This window comes from Sus scrofa, chromosome 3, assembly GCF_000003025.6.
Source record: "Sus scrofa isolate TJ Tabasco breed Duroc chromosome 3, Sscrofa11.1, whole genome shotgun sequence".
Lineage (NCBI taxonomy): Eukaryota > Metazoa > Chordata > Mammalia > Artiodactyla > Suidae > Sus > Sus scrofa.
In genome coordinates, this window is record NC_010445.4 from 510,549 (window position 1) to 526,900 (window position 16,352).

At 59.5% G+C, this 16,352-nt stretch overlaps 1 protein-coding gene and 1 long non-coding RNA gene across 2 annotated transcripts in view; one reads left to right on the forward strand and one right to left on the reverse strand.

Annotated features, from left to right (window-relative positions):
- The window catches only part of SUN1 (Sad1 and UNC84 domain containing 1), a 46,995-nt gene that overhangs the window by 24,569 nt on the left and 6,074 nt on the right, over positions 1-16,352 (forward strand). Inside the window, 13 exon segments of the mRNA XM_021085939.1 lie at positions 3,006-3,143; positions 3,644-3,727; positions 3,967-4,080; positions 5,324-5,422; positions 5,917-6,010; positions 7,103-7,161; positions 7,304-7,449; positions 8,646-8,885; positions 10,375-10,461; positions 11,707-11,750; positions 13,409-13,544; positions 14,577-14,831; positions 15,361-15,445. Coding sequence (XP_020941598.1) covers positions 3,006-3,143; positions 3,644-3,727; positions 3,967-4,080; positions 5,324-5,422; positions 5,917-6,010; positions 7,103-7,161; positions 7,304-7,449; positions 8,646-8,885; positions 10,375-10,461; positions 11,707-11,750; positions 13,409-13,544; positions 14,577-14,831; positions 15,361-15,445 — 1,581 coding nt within the window.
- LOC110259828 overlaps positions 1-16,352 on the reverse strand; it is a 24,073-nt gene continuing 7,721 nt past the window's right edge. Inside the window, exon 2 of the long non-coding RNA XR_002342186.1 lies at positions 1-4,563. This is a non-coding gene — a long non-coding RNA (uncharacterized LOC110259828). The remainder of the gene's footprint in view (positions 4,564-16,352) is intronic.

Below are 16,352 nucleotides of genomic sequence, written 5' to 3' on the forward strand. Positions count from 1 at the left end.
TTTTTTTTTTTTTTTTTTTTTTTTTTGTCTTTTTACACAAAACAGGGTCTCGACTGCTCTTCCCTTTTTTTTATTTATTTATTTTTTGTCTTTTTAGCCTTTTCTAGGGCTGATCCCACGACATATGGAGGTTCCCAGGCCAGGGGTCCAGTCGGAGCTGTAGCCCCTGGCCTGCACCACAGCCACAGCAACGCGGGATCCGAGCCGCGTCCGCAACCTACACCACAGCTCACGGCAACGCCGGATCCTTAACCCACTGAGCAAGGCCAGGGATCGAACCCGCCACCTCATGGTTCCCAGTCGGATTCGGTAACCAGTGAGCCATCACGGGAACTCCCAGGATCAGTGCTTTTTTGGGTGTGTTTCCTCTTTTGTCCGTGCTTGTGTCTGTACACAGATCTCTGGGCAGGCCAACCAGAAGCAGCCTGAGCCCTGTGGTTTCTTGAGATTGGGGTTGAGTGCATTCTTGACAAAATGTGATTTTCTGGGCCCCATCAGAAAGGCTTCATAAGGCGGTCTCATCTCGGCACAGCGGAAACAAATACGACCAGGGTCCAGGAGGGTGCGGGATTGATCCCGGGCCTCACTCAGTGGGTTAGGGATCCCACGTTGCTGTGGCTGTGGTGTAGGCCAGCAGCTGCAACTCCAGTCTGACCCCCAGCCTGGGAACCTCCATATGCCGAGAATGCGGTTCTGAAAAGCAAAACAACCAAAAAACCAGAAACGGGTTTTGTGACTCTTCCTCACGTTGTCCTTGGGAGGCACCGTTCTCCACAGGGCGGCTGCGGCTGCGCGGCCTGCAGGTGGTAGCTTCCCTCCCCCGGGAGGGTGGGCGTCTCCCGGGAGAAGCCTGCGGGCTCGGAGACACGGCTCTACCAGGGCCCGGCGACGGGGCCGAGTAGCCCTGTGCTGACGCGCAGCAGGCCCCAGGGAGCAACGCCCTTCTTTGCTCTCTGTCACCTGCGGCAGTGCCGGTGTCCCTGATAGGTGTGGACGTCCTTAGAAAGGACAGGCCATTGCTTTGAACCATGTGTCAGTTGTCCTGGTGGCTTTGGGCGGAAGTTTGCTTCCTGAACCAGCCTCAGTCTTCAGAGGAGTAAGGACTCGTGTGTCTGCTGCCTTCTGGGAGATGGACAGGCCGACGTCGGGGTTGGGGTGGCAAGCCGGCCGGCGTGGCCAGGTGGTCATAGGAGCAGCAGGAGCTGGGGTCAACAGCCAGATGTGGCAGTGGCTCGGCCTCTGAGCGGAGCAGTTGCAGTGTATTTTAAAAACTGTTCCAGGAGTTCCCATTGTGGTGCAGTGGAAACGAATCCAACTAGGAACCGTGAGGTTGCGGGTTCGATCACTGGCCTCGCTCAGTAGGTTAAGGATCCGACGTTGCCGTGAGCTGTGGTGTAGGTCGCAGACACTGCTCGGATCTGGCGTTGTTGTGGCTGTGGTGTAGGCCAGTAGCTGTAGCTCCGGTTGGACCCCTAGCCTGGGAACCTCCATATGCTGTGGGTGCGACCCTAAAAAGACAAAAAATAAAAAACCGTGTCACTGCTGAAAAAATGTCATGGACTTTTTTTTTTTTTTTTTCTTGCTGTGCTCGCAGCATATGGAAACACCTGGGCCAGGGATGGAACCCCTGAGCCACAGCAGGGACAACGCCGAGTCCTTATCGGCTAGGCCACCAGGGAACTCCTACAGCTCCGGTTGCAGTAGATCCTTGCAGCCGACCTCCGTGACTGCCCTGGGTCACCACCCTCCCGCCACGGCAGGCAGAACGAGGGTCCCTGCTCCTTGTGGGCATGCTGATCCTTGGCCTTTGTTCTTTTAAAATGTTGCCACTTAGATGAAGGAAAATAGAATTTTGGTGCTTCCGAATGTCGGGTCATGTGACCAGAGGTGACGTGAGACCATCCATCTGGTTGGTGAATTTTTCCCGTTTTTACCAACCTCTGTGTGTAGTTTCATCTGCAGCGTAAACAAGAGTGCGATGGACACAGACTTGGCGCTGACGCTCAGGGGCTTTTAGCCCCAGGTTTGTGAGGGTGTTTTTGGTCATTGTTGTTTGTTTTTGTACCAGGCTGCGGTTCACAAACAGCCTACATCTTTTTTTTTCTTTTAGGTCCGCCCCTGCAGCATATGGAGGTCCCCAGGCTAGGGGTCGAGTCACAGCTGCAGCTGCCGTCCTGCGCCACAGCCACAGCCACGCTGGATCCTTAACCCGCTGAACGAGGCCAGGGATCTAACCTACACCTTCATGGATCCTAGTGGGGTTCTTAACCTGCTGAGCCATGACTGGCACTCGGGACCAATAGCCTGTGGCTACTTGGGCTCTTCTGGGGGGACGCTCTTGGTTTATTTTCCTTAAACCATTCCAACTCGGACTTCTCCAGTCCACGCTGGCCTCATGCCATGGGCTCTGAGTTCCCCGGGCTGCGACTTGGCACTGCCAGGGGCAGTCCAGGGTGGCGGGCAGGCCTCTTGGAGGCAGCTGTGTAAAAATAAGCCTATTTTTCAGCTGTCACTCACGAGGAAACTTCTTCAAAGGTAGACGTTTTTAGCCGCCGTGGCTTGTAGACTGCCACCTGCACAGTTTGGGGGACCACAGGTCACACTACTCTCATGTCCCCGGCCCAGAGGGAGGAGCCAGGCGGCTTAGTGGCCCCCAGCGGGCTGGGCCAAGGGCCGTGGCAGCCGTCCTGGAGGGCCCGGCGTCCTGGAGGCCGCTGCCTTTCCCGACGGGGCTGCCCCGGCTGCTGTGGGGTCGGCCTGCTGGGCCGGTGGCAGGTGGCGGGGTCCGGCAGGCCGTTCCTGAGCGTTGTGCTGTGAGCGTCCCCAGCGTTGGGAGACCGGGCGCTGTCGGCCTGGCCCCTGTAGGACGCGCGCGTGTCCCTCTGTGCCACTTGCCACCGTGGCGCGTCCTGAGCGGGAGTCTCCCCTGTACCTGGGCCTTGGGTGCGACGGCTTGGGCGCGGGCGCCGGCCCTGGGGAGGGAGTAACGGCCGGTTTCCCACCAGGCGGCGCCTCTCGCTTCGCGGATAGGATCTGGCGGCTGGCCGAGCGCACCTCGTCCTTTTCTTCGTTCTTAGTTCACCTCTTCCAAGGGGCTTTCGCGAAGTGCAGTTGTGAATCAGAAAATGCCAAATTGAAAAGTTGTGAGTCAAAAGCTCGTGAGTCACAAATCCATGAATCGCAAGGTATTTAAACGATTCTCTGTCCTGCTTTTCCACCGTAGCGCTTTCCAGGTGGAAGCCGCGTCTACCTGCGGCTTGGCTCGCACTCTCCTCTCGCATCTCACGCGGCCTCTCTGGCGGTGCTTTTGGGGACCTCTCTGTGCTCCGGACGCAGTGCTGGGGGGCTTCTGCAAGTTGGTCCGTGTTTAAGCATTTTAAAGTCACTTTCCAAATGAAAAGTTAACGTCCACATCCTTTGATGATTAGCGCCTCTTTAAAGCAAAGCTGACTTCAACGGCATTTAGAAGAGTGAGGTTTCGCAAAATTGTTGGGCAGGCCCGTCCCGACCTCTGTTGGCCGGGCGTGTCCGAGGCGGGTGGCCCTTCAGGCTCCTCCTGGCAGAGCTGTCACCTTGCTGCCCGCCTGCCAACCCTGCCCTGCCCTGGCGGCGCGGGGCTCCAGCTCTCTCGCCTGTGTTGCAGCTCACTGCGGCCACGGCGGGAGGATGGACGTGCGAGAGGCCCTCGGAGACGACGGCCGCCTCCGGGTCAACGGGGAGTCTCTGTGTAAGTACGTGGCTTTCCTGGTCTCGCAGGTGCTTCCCCCAGGCTGTCCTGCAAGGTCCCTCGTGACCTGCTCGGGCCGAGCCGCCTATGGCCCCGGGGGCACCGCTTGGGTTTTTGTTCTTGCCTGTGTGAGTCTCCTGATGTCTTTGGCACTGGCACTGCCACTGCCAAGCGCGGTTCAGACCCACGAGGCCCGCGTGTGTATCTGCCGCATTAACTGCTTGTACCCCCGCCCGCAGGCGACGGCCGAAAGGGGAAGGAGCCCCGCGAGACGCACTCGGCCCCCCGCTCGCCGTCCTCGAGGCCCGGCGGGCTGGCAGGGACCGCGGGCCGCGCCTTCGCTCACGCAGGTTGTCTGGCTCGGGCGCGTTTCTGTTCTGTTGTACGACGCTTTCACAGATGCTCCTTGTTTGCTTCCGTTTGGAGTTCGAGTGCTTGTTAAAAACGGACAGCAAAATCCCTTTGGCTTAAAATATGGAGAATGTTGCTCCTACAAGGCTTCTCTGTAAATGTATCGGGTGTGAGTTAAATGCAGGCAAAGGAACATTTGAGATGAAATGAAAGCTCCGAAGGGGCCGCGCCCGTGACGGGTGCCGTTGGCCTGTGTAGCTGGGACGGCTCGTAAAAATAAGATGTTCCTGTTTACGCCTGGGGGTGTCTCGGTAAAGGGGCGCCTTCCTCGGCAGTTCTGGAAATTGAGCTCCGAGATGTGTTGTCCCTTAACTTTTCAGAAGCACAAAGCAATAGGTTTTTTAAAAAAATCCTTAAACCAGCATTCCTGTTGTGGCTCAGTGGTAACAAACCTGACGAGTATCCATGAGGACGTGGGGGTGACCCTAAAAAAAAAAAGACCAAAAAAAAAAAATTCATCGTGTTTTATTCCTTTGCTTAGTGGTGCCAACCATTTATAATTCCACGATACTTTTTCAGTGGAAAGTACCAGCCTTTAGAATGATGTTCGTTTTGGCCTGTGAGTAATAACCATTGTCTCACCCAGCTTGTTAACTGCTGGTGTCTATGGAATTATACTTGCTTTAAGCTGTTTATTGCACTGAAGTTCCCACTGTGGCACAGTGGCGACAAACCCCACTAGTATCCATGCAGATGCGGGTTCCGTCCCTGGCCTTGCTCAGTGGGTTCAGGATCTGGTGTTGCCGTGAGCTGAGGTGCAGGTCACAGATGCGGCTCGGATCCTGCGTTGCTGTGGCTGTGGTGTAGACCAGCAGCTGCAGCTCTGATGCGACCCCTGGCCTGGGAACTTCCACATGCTGTGGGTGTGACCCCTAAAATAAAAAAAAGACCGACAAAAATTAGACTGTTTTCCGCGCTGTCTTTGCAGCAGAAGTCGTGCTCGCCGGCACCGCGGCCAGGGCCCTGGTGTACGAGAGGTTCCGCCTCGCACGTCCTCCGTGTCCGCCGGTCCCCCCGGGGCTGGGTTTCCACACGTCAGCGGCCGTGGCCTGCTCGGACGTAGATAGTTTGTTGTTTTCTCCCTCGAGGAGAGGCCCTTGCCTCGCGGGGTGAGAGGGTTCGGGGGTCTTGCTGTCCTGCAGCTCGGGGCCCCTGTGTGAAGGCTCCCTGTCTTCTCCGTCGCAGGTCGCGCCGCGGTGCAGACGCTGCGCCGGGCCGGAGCCGCGGGCTGGTTCGTGTCGAGGACGGTGCTGGCGGTGCTGCGCCTGGCCCTGTTGGCCCCAGGTGGCCGTGGTGACCCTCCGTGTTAGCGTTGTCGCCAAGGCTTTCGGCAGTGAGGCGCCTGCAGTCAGTTTTCGCCCCACCCCAGCAGACGTTGCATCTGTGGTTTACGTGCCTTGTTTCGTTCTTTGTTGCTCAGAAATGCTGACGCTCCGTGCGCTTGGCTGCATGAGCATCCTCTGTGTCTCCAGGGTACTGAGCTCCGTGCAAGTCCAGCTGCTCCGTGTGGCTGTGCTTGACCAGGCACGGACTCGGGCTTCCCCGTGGCGTCTCGTCCTGTGTGTTTCTCAGCAGCACATCCTGCCGCGTGGCTTGGTGGCGCGCCCGTGCCCGAGCGCGTCCCCGGCCGTGGCGGCCTCGTCCTCGTGTGCTTCACCCCCGCTTCACCTGTCAGGACATTTCCTTGTGCTTCCAGCTCAGCCTTCACACAGTCAGGCCATCAGGAGTTTGCTTTGCCTCAGAATCCTGCCTTAGACTTGCTGGTGTTTTTCTTTCAGGGAAGACAGCGTCCGAAGTTCTCTGGTGGCTTGGGGTTGGATGGTACCAGTTCGTCACTTTGATTTCTTGGCTGAACGTGTTTCTTCTTACAAGGTAAGGAAGCGGGCGTCCGGTCAGCGTGGTGTTTTAAAGAACTGGCTCTGGGGAGTTCCCGCGTGGTGCAGTGGTTAAGGAACCTGACTAGGACCCATGAGGTTGCGGGTTCGATCCCTGGCCTCGCTCCGTGGGTTAAGGATCCAGTGTTGCCGTGAGCTGTGATGTGGGTTACAAGACGCGGCTCGGATCCTGCGTTGCTGTGGCTGTGGTGTAGGCCAGTAGCTACAGCTCCGATTGGACCCCTAGCCTGGGAACCTCCATACGCCACAGGAGCGGCCTAAGAAATGGCAAATAAAAGCCAAAAAAAAAAAAAGAAAAAAAGAAAAAAAGAACTGGATCTGTGCTAATTTCAAGATCCATTTGATTTAGTTTCGAAAGTGCTTTCTTTTTTTTTTTTTTTTTTTTTTTTTTGCTTTTAGGGCTGCACCCATGGCATATGGAGGTTCCCAGGCTAGGGGTTGAGTCAAAGCTGCAGCTGCCGGCCTACACCACAGCCACAGCAACACCAGATCTGAGCCACGTCTGCGACCTTCACCACAGCTCACGGCAGCACAGGATCCGTAACCCACTGAGCGAGGTCAGGGATGGAACCTGCAACCTCATGGTTCCTAGTCGGATTCATTTCTGCTGCCCCACAAGGGGAACTCCAGTGCTTTCACATTCTTAAGTTTTCAAACCACTCCTGTGAGAAAGGAAAGGCAGGTGTTACCGTGAGGAGAACAGAGGTGCGCAGAGGTTAAGCGACTCTCCGTGGAGCCCTCAGCTGGAGGGGCGCTCAGGCCTAGACCAGTGCCCTCTGGCTTCCTCGCTGATGCGTTTCCTGTGGCACCAGGTGCCTCCGCGGGCAGGGGACCAGGATCCTGGAGGGAGGGCCCTCTGTGCCCCGCCTGCCGTGTCGACAGTGCATGTGGGCCTGGAGACCCCTCTCGGGGAAGGTTCTCCTGTAGGCATCTGCATACCTGGCGGATAAAGCCACTGTGTTTCTCAGGCTGTGGACCTGCATTTGTCTGGAGACGTCAGAGAGAATGGTGAACCCCGCTTCTTGCTTTTCTAAGTTAAGTGTTGCTGTGTTTTTTTCTTTATTCCTAGGTGCCTTCGAAATATTTGCAAGTTTTTAATCTTGCTCATTCCGCTGTTACTTTTGCTGGGTAAGTAAAGTTTGACTTTTGCCTGTAGGCGACGCATAGACGGAGATGTGCATTAGCGAAAGCGCCGAGCATTTTAAACTGTACCTTTTTTGAAAAGCAGTGTGCGTACCTGTGTGTACAGGTGCTTTTTCTCTCCTTCAAGGTGCAGGTGTTTCCTTATGGGGCCAGGGTGATGTCCTCGCCTTCCTGCCCGTGCTCAATTGGACACACCTGCTCGGAGCCCAGCGGGCCGATGACCCCAGCAGCACGCGCACGTCCGGCCACCCGCCCCCGCGCCAGCCTCTGGAGGTAATCACTCGGGAGGCTCTCTTAGCAGCCCCTGCCGTGCGCGTGGGAGTGAGGTTTGCACTGCCCTGTGGTCTCTTAAATGCGCACCAACAGCACGTCTGAAAAGAGGGTACAGACCTTAGTTAAAAATATTTTATTGCTGGAGTTCCAGTCCTGGCGCAGTGGTTAACGAATCCAACTGGGAACCATGAGGTTCGATCCCTGGCATTGCTCCGTGGGTTAAGGATCCGGCGTTGCTGTGAGCTGTGGTGTAGGTCGCAGATGCGGCTCGGATCCCGGGTGGCTGTGGCTCTGGCGTAGGCCAGTGGCTATGGCTCCAATTAGACTCCTAGCCTGGGAACCTCCATATGCCGCGGGAGCGGCCCTAGAAAAGGCAAAAAGACGAAAAGAAAAAAAAAAGTAATCTGCTCGCAAAAAAAAAAAAAAAATATTTTATTGCTAAAAGGTGCTAGCTGTCATCTGAGGCTTTGATCTTTTGTTGGTGGAGAGTCTGAACGGTTTTGAGAATTACCAGAGCAGGACACAGACTTGCAGTGAGCAGGTGCTGCTGGGGGAAGGGCGCTGCGGGCGCCGGGCGCAGGGTCACGAAGGCTGCCGCGTCTGTAGAGCCCAGGCATGCCGGGTGTGCCTGCATTTCAGGCAGCCTCATTATTCAGTCAATTTTAATTAAAGCATTTCGTTACTTTGGAAAATCTAAGAAGTACGTAGGGGAAAATAAAAACCACCCGTAGCCTGCCACCTGTGGGAACTCGCTAAGGACGAACGCCTTCATGCTTTCCTCTTCGTGTGTGTGTGTGTGTGTGTGTCGGAGTTGACGTTTCTCCATAATGTTTTGTGGTTTTTACTTATCCTACACTTAAGTTTTGTTTGTTGTTGTTGTTGTTGCTGTCTTTTGAGGGCCGCACCTCAGCATATGGAGGTTCCCAGGTTAGGAGTCTACACCTACACGGCAGGTCTACACCACAGCCACAGCAACACGGGATCTGAGCCGAAACTTCGACCTACAGCCCCAGCTCACGGCAACACCGGAGCCTTAACCCACTGAGCGAGGCCGGGGATCGAACCCATGTCCTCATGGATACTAGTCGGGTTTGTTTCTGTTGCGCCGCAACGGGAGCTCCTACTTAAGATTTTTTTGATGCCCAATTTAATTTCTCCCTTGTGTTGCCTTTGGAACACACCTTTCACTGTTGCAGGCTGGCACTGAGGCTTTCCACTGGCATCGGATGAGTGAAGTCGAAAGGCAGGTGACCTCGTTGTCAGGACAGTGTCACCACCATGACGAGAAGCTTCGAGAACTGGTGGCTTTGCTCCAGAAACTCCAGGCGCGGGTGGAGCAGATGGACGGCGGTGGGGAAGGACTCCTGTCCTTGGTGAGGCATGCCGTGGGGCAGCATTTCGAGGAGATGGGCGCCCCCGGGCCGTCGAGCTCCCAGGTAAACACCAGGACGTGCTCGGGTGGTTTGTGTTCCCTTTGGGGCAAGGAGCAGTGAGAGGTGGAGTAGCAGGTGGCACGGAGGGCAGTGTGGCTTCCTGGCTGGGGGGACCAGGACGCCCCCAGAGGAGATGCCACTTGTGCGGCTGGGGGTGGGCGAGGGGTGCACGGAGGGCGCCGAGGAGCTGGGGGTGGGCAGAGATGCTGCGGTGACGCCCAGGAGCGCCACTGGTTGGACTGTGGGCCCAGTGCCTGCCCCAGCCTGCATGTTTCATTGGCGGGTGCGCTGAACACCGGACTGTAAAACCTCACGGGCGGTGTCAGCAGGATTCGGTTTGTACTTTGTACTCTTGTCAACGTTTGTTTAGAAAGTTCACATCTGTGATGAGAAGTAGCTCAAGGCTGTGAAATAGTTAAGAGGAGTCGGCGTCCTTGTGGGCCTGGCGGCCTGTGTGTTCGCATCTTACCTGCTTCTCAGGGAAAGGACTGTCCGTCCCCTTCCTCAAAACCGAGGCTTATTAAGTTCCAGAATGATTTTTCGCTTAGGTGTTTGGGAGTGAAATCTGTAAGATAGGCAGTCGTTGCCCCCTGTCTCGACAAGTGTTCCTTCCTGGTGCCTCTCATCTTGGCAGAGAGCCGAGAATTGAAATTGATGGGCACTGAGTAACACGGGTCTCCCGGTGTCCCGGGGGCGGGGCTGCGCGGGGAGGGGTCAGTGCGGCAGGGGAGGGGCGGGGCCGCGCGGGCAGGGCGGGAGGGCGGGGCTGCGCGGGGAGGGCGGGGCAGCGCGGGAGGGGCGGGGCTGCGCGGGGAGGGTGGGGCGGTGAGGCCCCGGGGGCCGGCCCTCCCCAGACCAGGCTTGGGCTCCTCCGGCCCCTCGTCACCCCTCAGCTCTGCGGTGGCAGATGGTTGGAGTCCCGGCGGCTGCAGTCTAGAGCGAGAGGGATATAAGTCAGTGAGGGAGCTCTTGCGATGAGGGTCCGGGGCCCCTCCGAGTCCCTCTGACCGGGGCTTGAGCGGCTCGGGAGGGCCAGGCTGTCCTTGCTGCCCGGGTGGGTGCGCTTTGGCTTGGCTGTGGCGGGGCTTTGTCTAGGCCTCAGCGCAGCCCGCCCTTCCCGGCTCGCCTCTCGCCCCAGCCGCCGCTTCTCGCCCCAGCCGCGCGGCCGCCTGCACACGGCTTCTCCCCTGGCAGCTGAGCTCCCGGGACGGCTTCTCCCCTGGCAGCTGAGCTCCGGGGACGCGCCGTCGGACCGAGGCGGTGGCGGGCTGTGCTCCGCCTCCCTGTGCGCAGGGCGCGCCTTTCCGGCTCCGGCGTTTGTCGAACGAGGAGTAACCACTCCGCTTGCCAGGCGGGCGCTCCCGGGGGCGACGGGCCGCCCGGGGAGCCGTCTCCCGGGTCTGGAAAAGCCGGCCGGGCTCTCGCCGGGCTGGGTGCGGCCTCCTCGTCGCCTGACCTTCTCCACCGTCATCCGCTCCTGGCCCTCTTCCAGGCCGACTCCGAGGCCTCGCACCGAGAGCACGAACTGCGGATCTCCAGCTTGGAAGCCGTTCTCGGGAAGCTGACGGAGAGGTCCGAGGTACTCGCTGCGCGCGACCCGTCCCCCCGGCCCTGGGCGGCCTCCTCCAGAGCCCCTCGCTGTGAAGTGTCTCTCGCGGCGAGTTTGCCGCTAGCCTTTGTCCGACGAAGAAAAAACGGTCTCGTGTTTTCTTTCTTTTTTTTTTAGGGCCGCTTCCGCGGCACATGGAGGTTCCCAGGCTGGGGGTCGGATCGGAGCTACAGCCGCCGGTCTACACCACAGCCACGGGGGATCCGAGCGGCATCTGCGACCGCTGGAGCCACACCACGGCAACGCCGGATCCTTAACCCGCAGAGTGAGGCCAGGGATCAAACCCACAACCTTACGGTTCCTAGTGGGATGCGTTTCCACTGCGCCACGACGGGAACGCCCCCCCAAAAAAAATCCTTGCTGTGCCCTCTCCCCCTTGGTGGTTCGGTTGTGCAGCTTTAATGATTCTGAGTGTGGCCAGCTCACTGTCTGGGGGTGTCTTTTCGGGGGGAGGGTTACTGAGCCCAGCTGTGGGGCAGGGGACCGGGTCTCTGCCGTCCCCGTCTCCACCGGGCTGCCAGCACCCCTAGAGGGCAGTGCAGGTCCCCCCGAACCCTTCTGGCCAGAGGTCCTGGGGTCTTCAGGTGGTGGGGGCAGAGGGAGAGGGCTGGGCCTCTGCGTGGGTGTGGGTGCCCGGGGCGGATTCTGGCCTGTGGGAGTGTGGACCCAGAGCCCCTGACGGGCCTCAGGGGAGATGCCCGGCCCTTTGGGGGCCCAGGACTGGCCACTGTGGGGCTGACGGTGTCAGGAGCCCCAGAGTTGAGCACGTGTTTGCAGGGCTGCCGCGGAAGGAGCCTCCTGCCAGGGGGTGGTGTCGGTTCCTGTGCTCACGTCGCCTGCTGTGCCCGGAGTCCAGGCCTCGCTCGTTACTACCTGAGCAGACGGGCGCGGGTGGCGGGTGCCCGCGTCTGTGAGCGGGCCGTGGGCGCAGCCGCCGCGGCCGCCTCGCCCCTGCACTCGCCGCGTGGGTCCAGGAGCTGCTCCTTCTGAAAATCCGTCAGGCTGTTCCCGTGTAACCTGGGCCCCTGTCTAAATACCTGTTTCCTGTCTTTTAAAGACGTGCTTTGAAAGATGAGGTGGGTCTGGACTTTGAATCAGGGAGAAAAAAATCCCGGAGAAAAAACGGTCTTCTCCGTGTGTCTGTGACGTCAGTGAGCGTGTGGCACGCGAGCGTCTGCCCGGCGCGTTCACCAGACTCTCTGTCACGCCCTCTAGGCCGTCCAGAGGGAGCTGGAGCGGACCGCGCGCGCAACGGCCAGGTAGGGCTCCGGCGCCTGGCGCCTCGCTCTACCGTCTCCTGCGTTCCTCTTGGTTGCGGGGAGCCGCGCAGGCCTTCCGGGGGGCGCTGCTGGACCCCGAGGGTGCCAGCTTTCGCGTTTTCTCGGGAGCCCCGGGGCTGGAGGAGGCTGGGCCGCTGTCAGTGTCCACCTGCGGGCGGCCGGCCTCAGGGCACAGGGACGGAGCCACAGAGGCCCGAGGGCGTCGGGTCAAAGCCTTGGTCTCGCAGTCGCAGCTCCAAGAGCAGGCGAGACCCCGGCCTTCTGATCCAGGCGGCTGGCGGCTGCGGCCTCCCTCGCGGCTGAGCAGCCCGGTCCCCAGTGGTGTGCGGCGCGGCGCCTGCTCCCTGGTTGCTGCTCTTGTGCGTGTGGCTCAGCTTCCCCGCGTTCCGGCCTCAGAGCCGCGCCTCCCCCCTCCCAGCCCCGGCTCATCCCCAGGCTCCCTCCACGCCCGCGTCTGCACAGGCCGCCGTGGCCCTTCGGCTGCTCCAAGGACTTAGGGGGCTCGAGACAACAGACGAGCTTCCCGTCTCTGGCTCCTGTGCACTCGTGGAGCCTGTGTCGTGGTTTTATTTTGTATTTATTTAGTTTTTGGTTTTTTGTCATTTTAGGGCTGCACCCACGGCATAAGGAGGTTCCCAGGCCAGGGGTCCGGTCGGAGCTACAGCCGCCAGCCTACACCGCAGCCACAGCCATGCCAGATCCCTAACCCACCGGGCAAGGCTAGGGATGGAGTCTGCGTCCTCATGGACGTAGTCAGGGTCGTTAACTGCTGAGCCCTGACGGGAACGCCTGTGTTGTGGTTTTAGGTCCCACTTGTCCTCCGTCAGATGGGGTGTCGGCGTCAGGCACCCTGAACCTTCCTGCAGACCAGGTCCTACCGTGCTGAGCCCAGGGGCCCTCTCCTGGGGCGTGAGTTGTTGGTGCCGCACCAGCTATACCTGCTCTATAAACAAATGATATTTTATAGGGTACAGTACCTTCATCGAAATTAGAGTGATCAAAACCCTGAAGAGGAGTTCCTGCCATGGCTCAGCAGTAAGGAACCCAACTAGGACCTTTGAGGTTGTGGGTTCGATCCCTGGCCTCACTCAGTGAGTTAAGGATCCGGCGTTGCCGGGAGCTGTGGTGTAGGTTGCAGATGCGGCTTGGATCTGACGCTGCTGTGCTGTGGTGCAGGCCGGCAGCTGCAGCTCCGATTAGACCCCTGACCTGGGAACCTCCATATGCTGCGGGTGCAGCCCTTGAAAACAAAAACCCTGAAGCCACACCTTTTTAGTTGAGTTTTCTCCTTTAGTAGGAAGAACAACTCAGTTAACCACATGATGATTATCAGTGAACGTTGTCTCGTTTCTGCAGTCTTTTTCAGAATTTTAGGGAGATGGGTTCAGTTTTGAATTGATGGATCGTTTTGAGGGAGCCCCGCCCCACCAGGGAGACCTACCCGCGGCTGATGGCGCGGCCGCCCCGCCCGGGGTGGGGGCCTGGGGCTGGGTGCACGTGCGCCTTGACCTGAGACGGCCCTGGGGATGCTGACGTGAACCTCGGGTCCTGCTCGGGACGGTCACGCGTTCGCGGTTGGCCCGCCGGGGGCCGGCACTGGGGCCGGGCCTGACCCTGTGCCCGCCTTGGTTTCCCAGCGGGATGGAGGAGGAGCAGCGCCTTCTCGGCCTGGTTCAGCATCTGGAGCAGGAGCTGGGGCGCCTGAAAGCAGACCTGGCAGGCTGGCAGCGCGGGAGAAGCAGCTGTGAGGCGGCGGACTCCGTGCGCGAGACGGTAGGCTCCTCGGGTTCACGGGTGCTCCCAGAAGGGCGGGAACAGTGGGTTTCGTGCGCACGTCTGCGAAGCTGTTTCGTCTCAGGTTTCTTTGAAAACTTAATTTTACCACATTCGGAGGTTTTAAACGTTTAAAATGAAATAATGGACGGTGCCGTCCCCCTGGAATCCCGCTCCCAGGGACTCGGCAGGTCGGCCCTGAGGGGAGGGTCCTTGTGTCCTTCACGCGGGACAGCGGGCCGCGCGGGCTGTCTGTCCGTGGGTCTGTCTGCTAGCGCGTGGGCTCCCGAGCAGCTTCCACACCCTCTCGTCCCCAGCCGCGCGTCCGTGCGCGTTTACAGCTGCAGGGGCGCCCATCCCCGGCACTGCCGCAGAGGAAGCTCTGGGAGAGCTGGCGGGGGCCCTCGAGTCGGGCAGATGGGCCGGTGCGATGCCCGCGGCCTTGGCGGGGAAGAGCCCGAGGCGGTCGCCCGTCACAGAGACACGCAGCCTGGGAAGAGAGCAGCCCCGCTCCCGGGACCCCTTGTGCTGGCGGGCGCGGGGAGGGGGGCGACTGCTGGGCCGTCAGCTCCGAGGCGGCCTGGGTGCCTGGTCGGGGCAGCGCTGACGGAGCGTGGGAGGTTTCAGAGCCTCCAGGGCAGCTCCGTCCATCCTCCCCCGGCCGCTCTCCAGGGAGAGGGCGGGATGGTGGGAGCGCACAGCACCGCGTAGGTGGCAGCAGTGCCCTCGGCGTGCCCAGCCTGCCTCCGTTAGGTTCTGGGTTGTCCAGGCGGCCGTTTCCCCATGAGACTGAGCTTGAAAGCGAGGGGCTCGGTCTTCCCAGCAGTGCACCCTCCTCCGGTCCCGGGGGCACCCGCCACGCTCTGCGCTGCTCCTGCAGGGCATCTGGGGAGCAGCACCTAAGTTGAGCCGGAATTGCGTTGTGTTGTGGATTTTGAGAGGCTTTCGTGGCGTCTGAGGTGACAGAGTGAGGGGTTGAGAAGATGTAGCTAAAGCAGTAGCGTCCTGGTCTCTTCGCTGCAACTTTACCAGGTGGATGCCCGCGTGAGAGAGACCCTCAGCCTCGTGCTTTCCGGGGACCAGCCAGAAGCTGCTCTGGAGCGGCTGCTCCAGAAGTGGTCTTCCCAGTTTGTGAGCAAGGAGCACCTGCAGGTTCTGCTGCGCGAGCTGGAGCTGGGGATTCTGAAGAACGTGACCCACCACCTTGCTGTGACCAAACAGACGCCAGCTCCTGAGACTGTCGTGTCTGCTGCGCGTGGGGCAGGCATCACGGGAATAACCGAGGCGGTGAGTGCCCGATGGGAGGCTCCTGGCAAGGCCACACCGACGGTCCAGCGGGGAAGCCGGTACGTTCTGACGTCTGGTTCTGAGGAGGGCCCGTGGCCTGTGGTCACGATGGGAAAGTGCCTGGCGCCAGGAGTGCGGAGAAGGCCCGTTTCAGCTGCGTTTGTAACAGGCTGCGACTCGGGATGCTTTGTGCTTAGCGAATGACCTTTTGTCCTAAAGGTCTTGTCTACCCGAGTGGCCACATAGCTTCTGAACGAGGCAGAAATTTCCCACAACACAGTCCCAGGCTCCTGTCGCTGCCTCTGGTCCTCACGCGGGCCCGTGTTACGGCAGCCGGGGGTCTGAGCCCGCGTGCCCCCCACCCCTACCCCCGTGCCGTCACGTGCAGGGCTGGGGTTTGGGATTGCTCGTGTCCCCAAAATAGAGGTCACTGCAGACGTGGCCTCGGTAGGAGTGTCCGGGCTTCGTTTCTCTCACTAACGCCAAGTTCTTCTCGCTCCTGTGCGTCGCTGTCGGGCCCTCTGCCCAGCAAGCCCAGGTCCTTGTGAACAAGGCCCTGAAGCTGTATTCCCAGGACAGGACCGGCCTGGTGGACTTCGCCCTGGAATCCGGGGGTGAGTGTCCCGGGCGGGGGGGAAAGCCCAGGGGGCAGAGGAGGGGGCCTGGCCCACCCGGTGTGGCCTGTGGCTGGGAGCAAAACCCCAGCGGAGGGCGTGCGAGGGGCTCTGGGATTTTCCTGGCCCTTTCAGACTTTCGCTCGTTGTTTTTTTATGATCTCGTTGTAAAGTGTGTGCGTTTTGTTTCTTTTTAGGGCCACACCTGAGGCACATGGAAGTTCCCGGGCCAGGGGTTGAATCAGAGCTGCCGCTGTCGGCCTGCACCACAGCCACAGCGACGCCGGATCCTTCGGCCACGGAACCACACGGGAGCTCCTCCGAAGTTTGTATCACGCACTTCACTGTTTTTAAGTTTACTTTCGTGGCTGTTGCTTCCCACCCCATCTCGCTCTGGCACCGCCGTCCTGGCTGCCCTCTTTCCCGGTGAGGGCAGCTGGATTTCTTAAACACTCTTGTTATTATTATGGAGATTGACTCCCAGACGCGAGTGTTTACCGACTTAGAGTTCGGCGGGTTTCGTGTCCTTGCTCTGCTGTGCAGCCGCCTCCAGTGTCTGGTCCCGGAACGTTTGCTGTCAGCAGACGCTTCCTGTTACCCGAGCCTCTGGGAGCTGTCGTCATATTTACCACTTAGGCCTGTCGAATAGGCCCTCTGGAAACTCCCCTGCCGGGTAACACTGGCACCTGGCTGGAGTCCTCCTTCTTTATTTAAAAACATGAGCAAAAGTTCTTTCAGAGCCACTGTCCCGTGGGAGCGGCCGAGGGAACGCAGCGTTTGCACAGGTTCACGTCGTGTGTCCCAAAGCTGTTGTCGACGGTCAGGCTGAATTCAGAAAAGCAGAATTAAAAACAGACTCGATCCTGAACTAGAAGGGTCTACATACGAGTTAGAAAAGTGGGAAGCT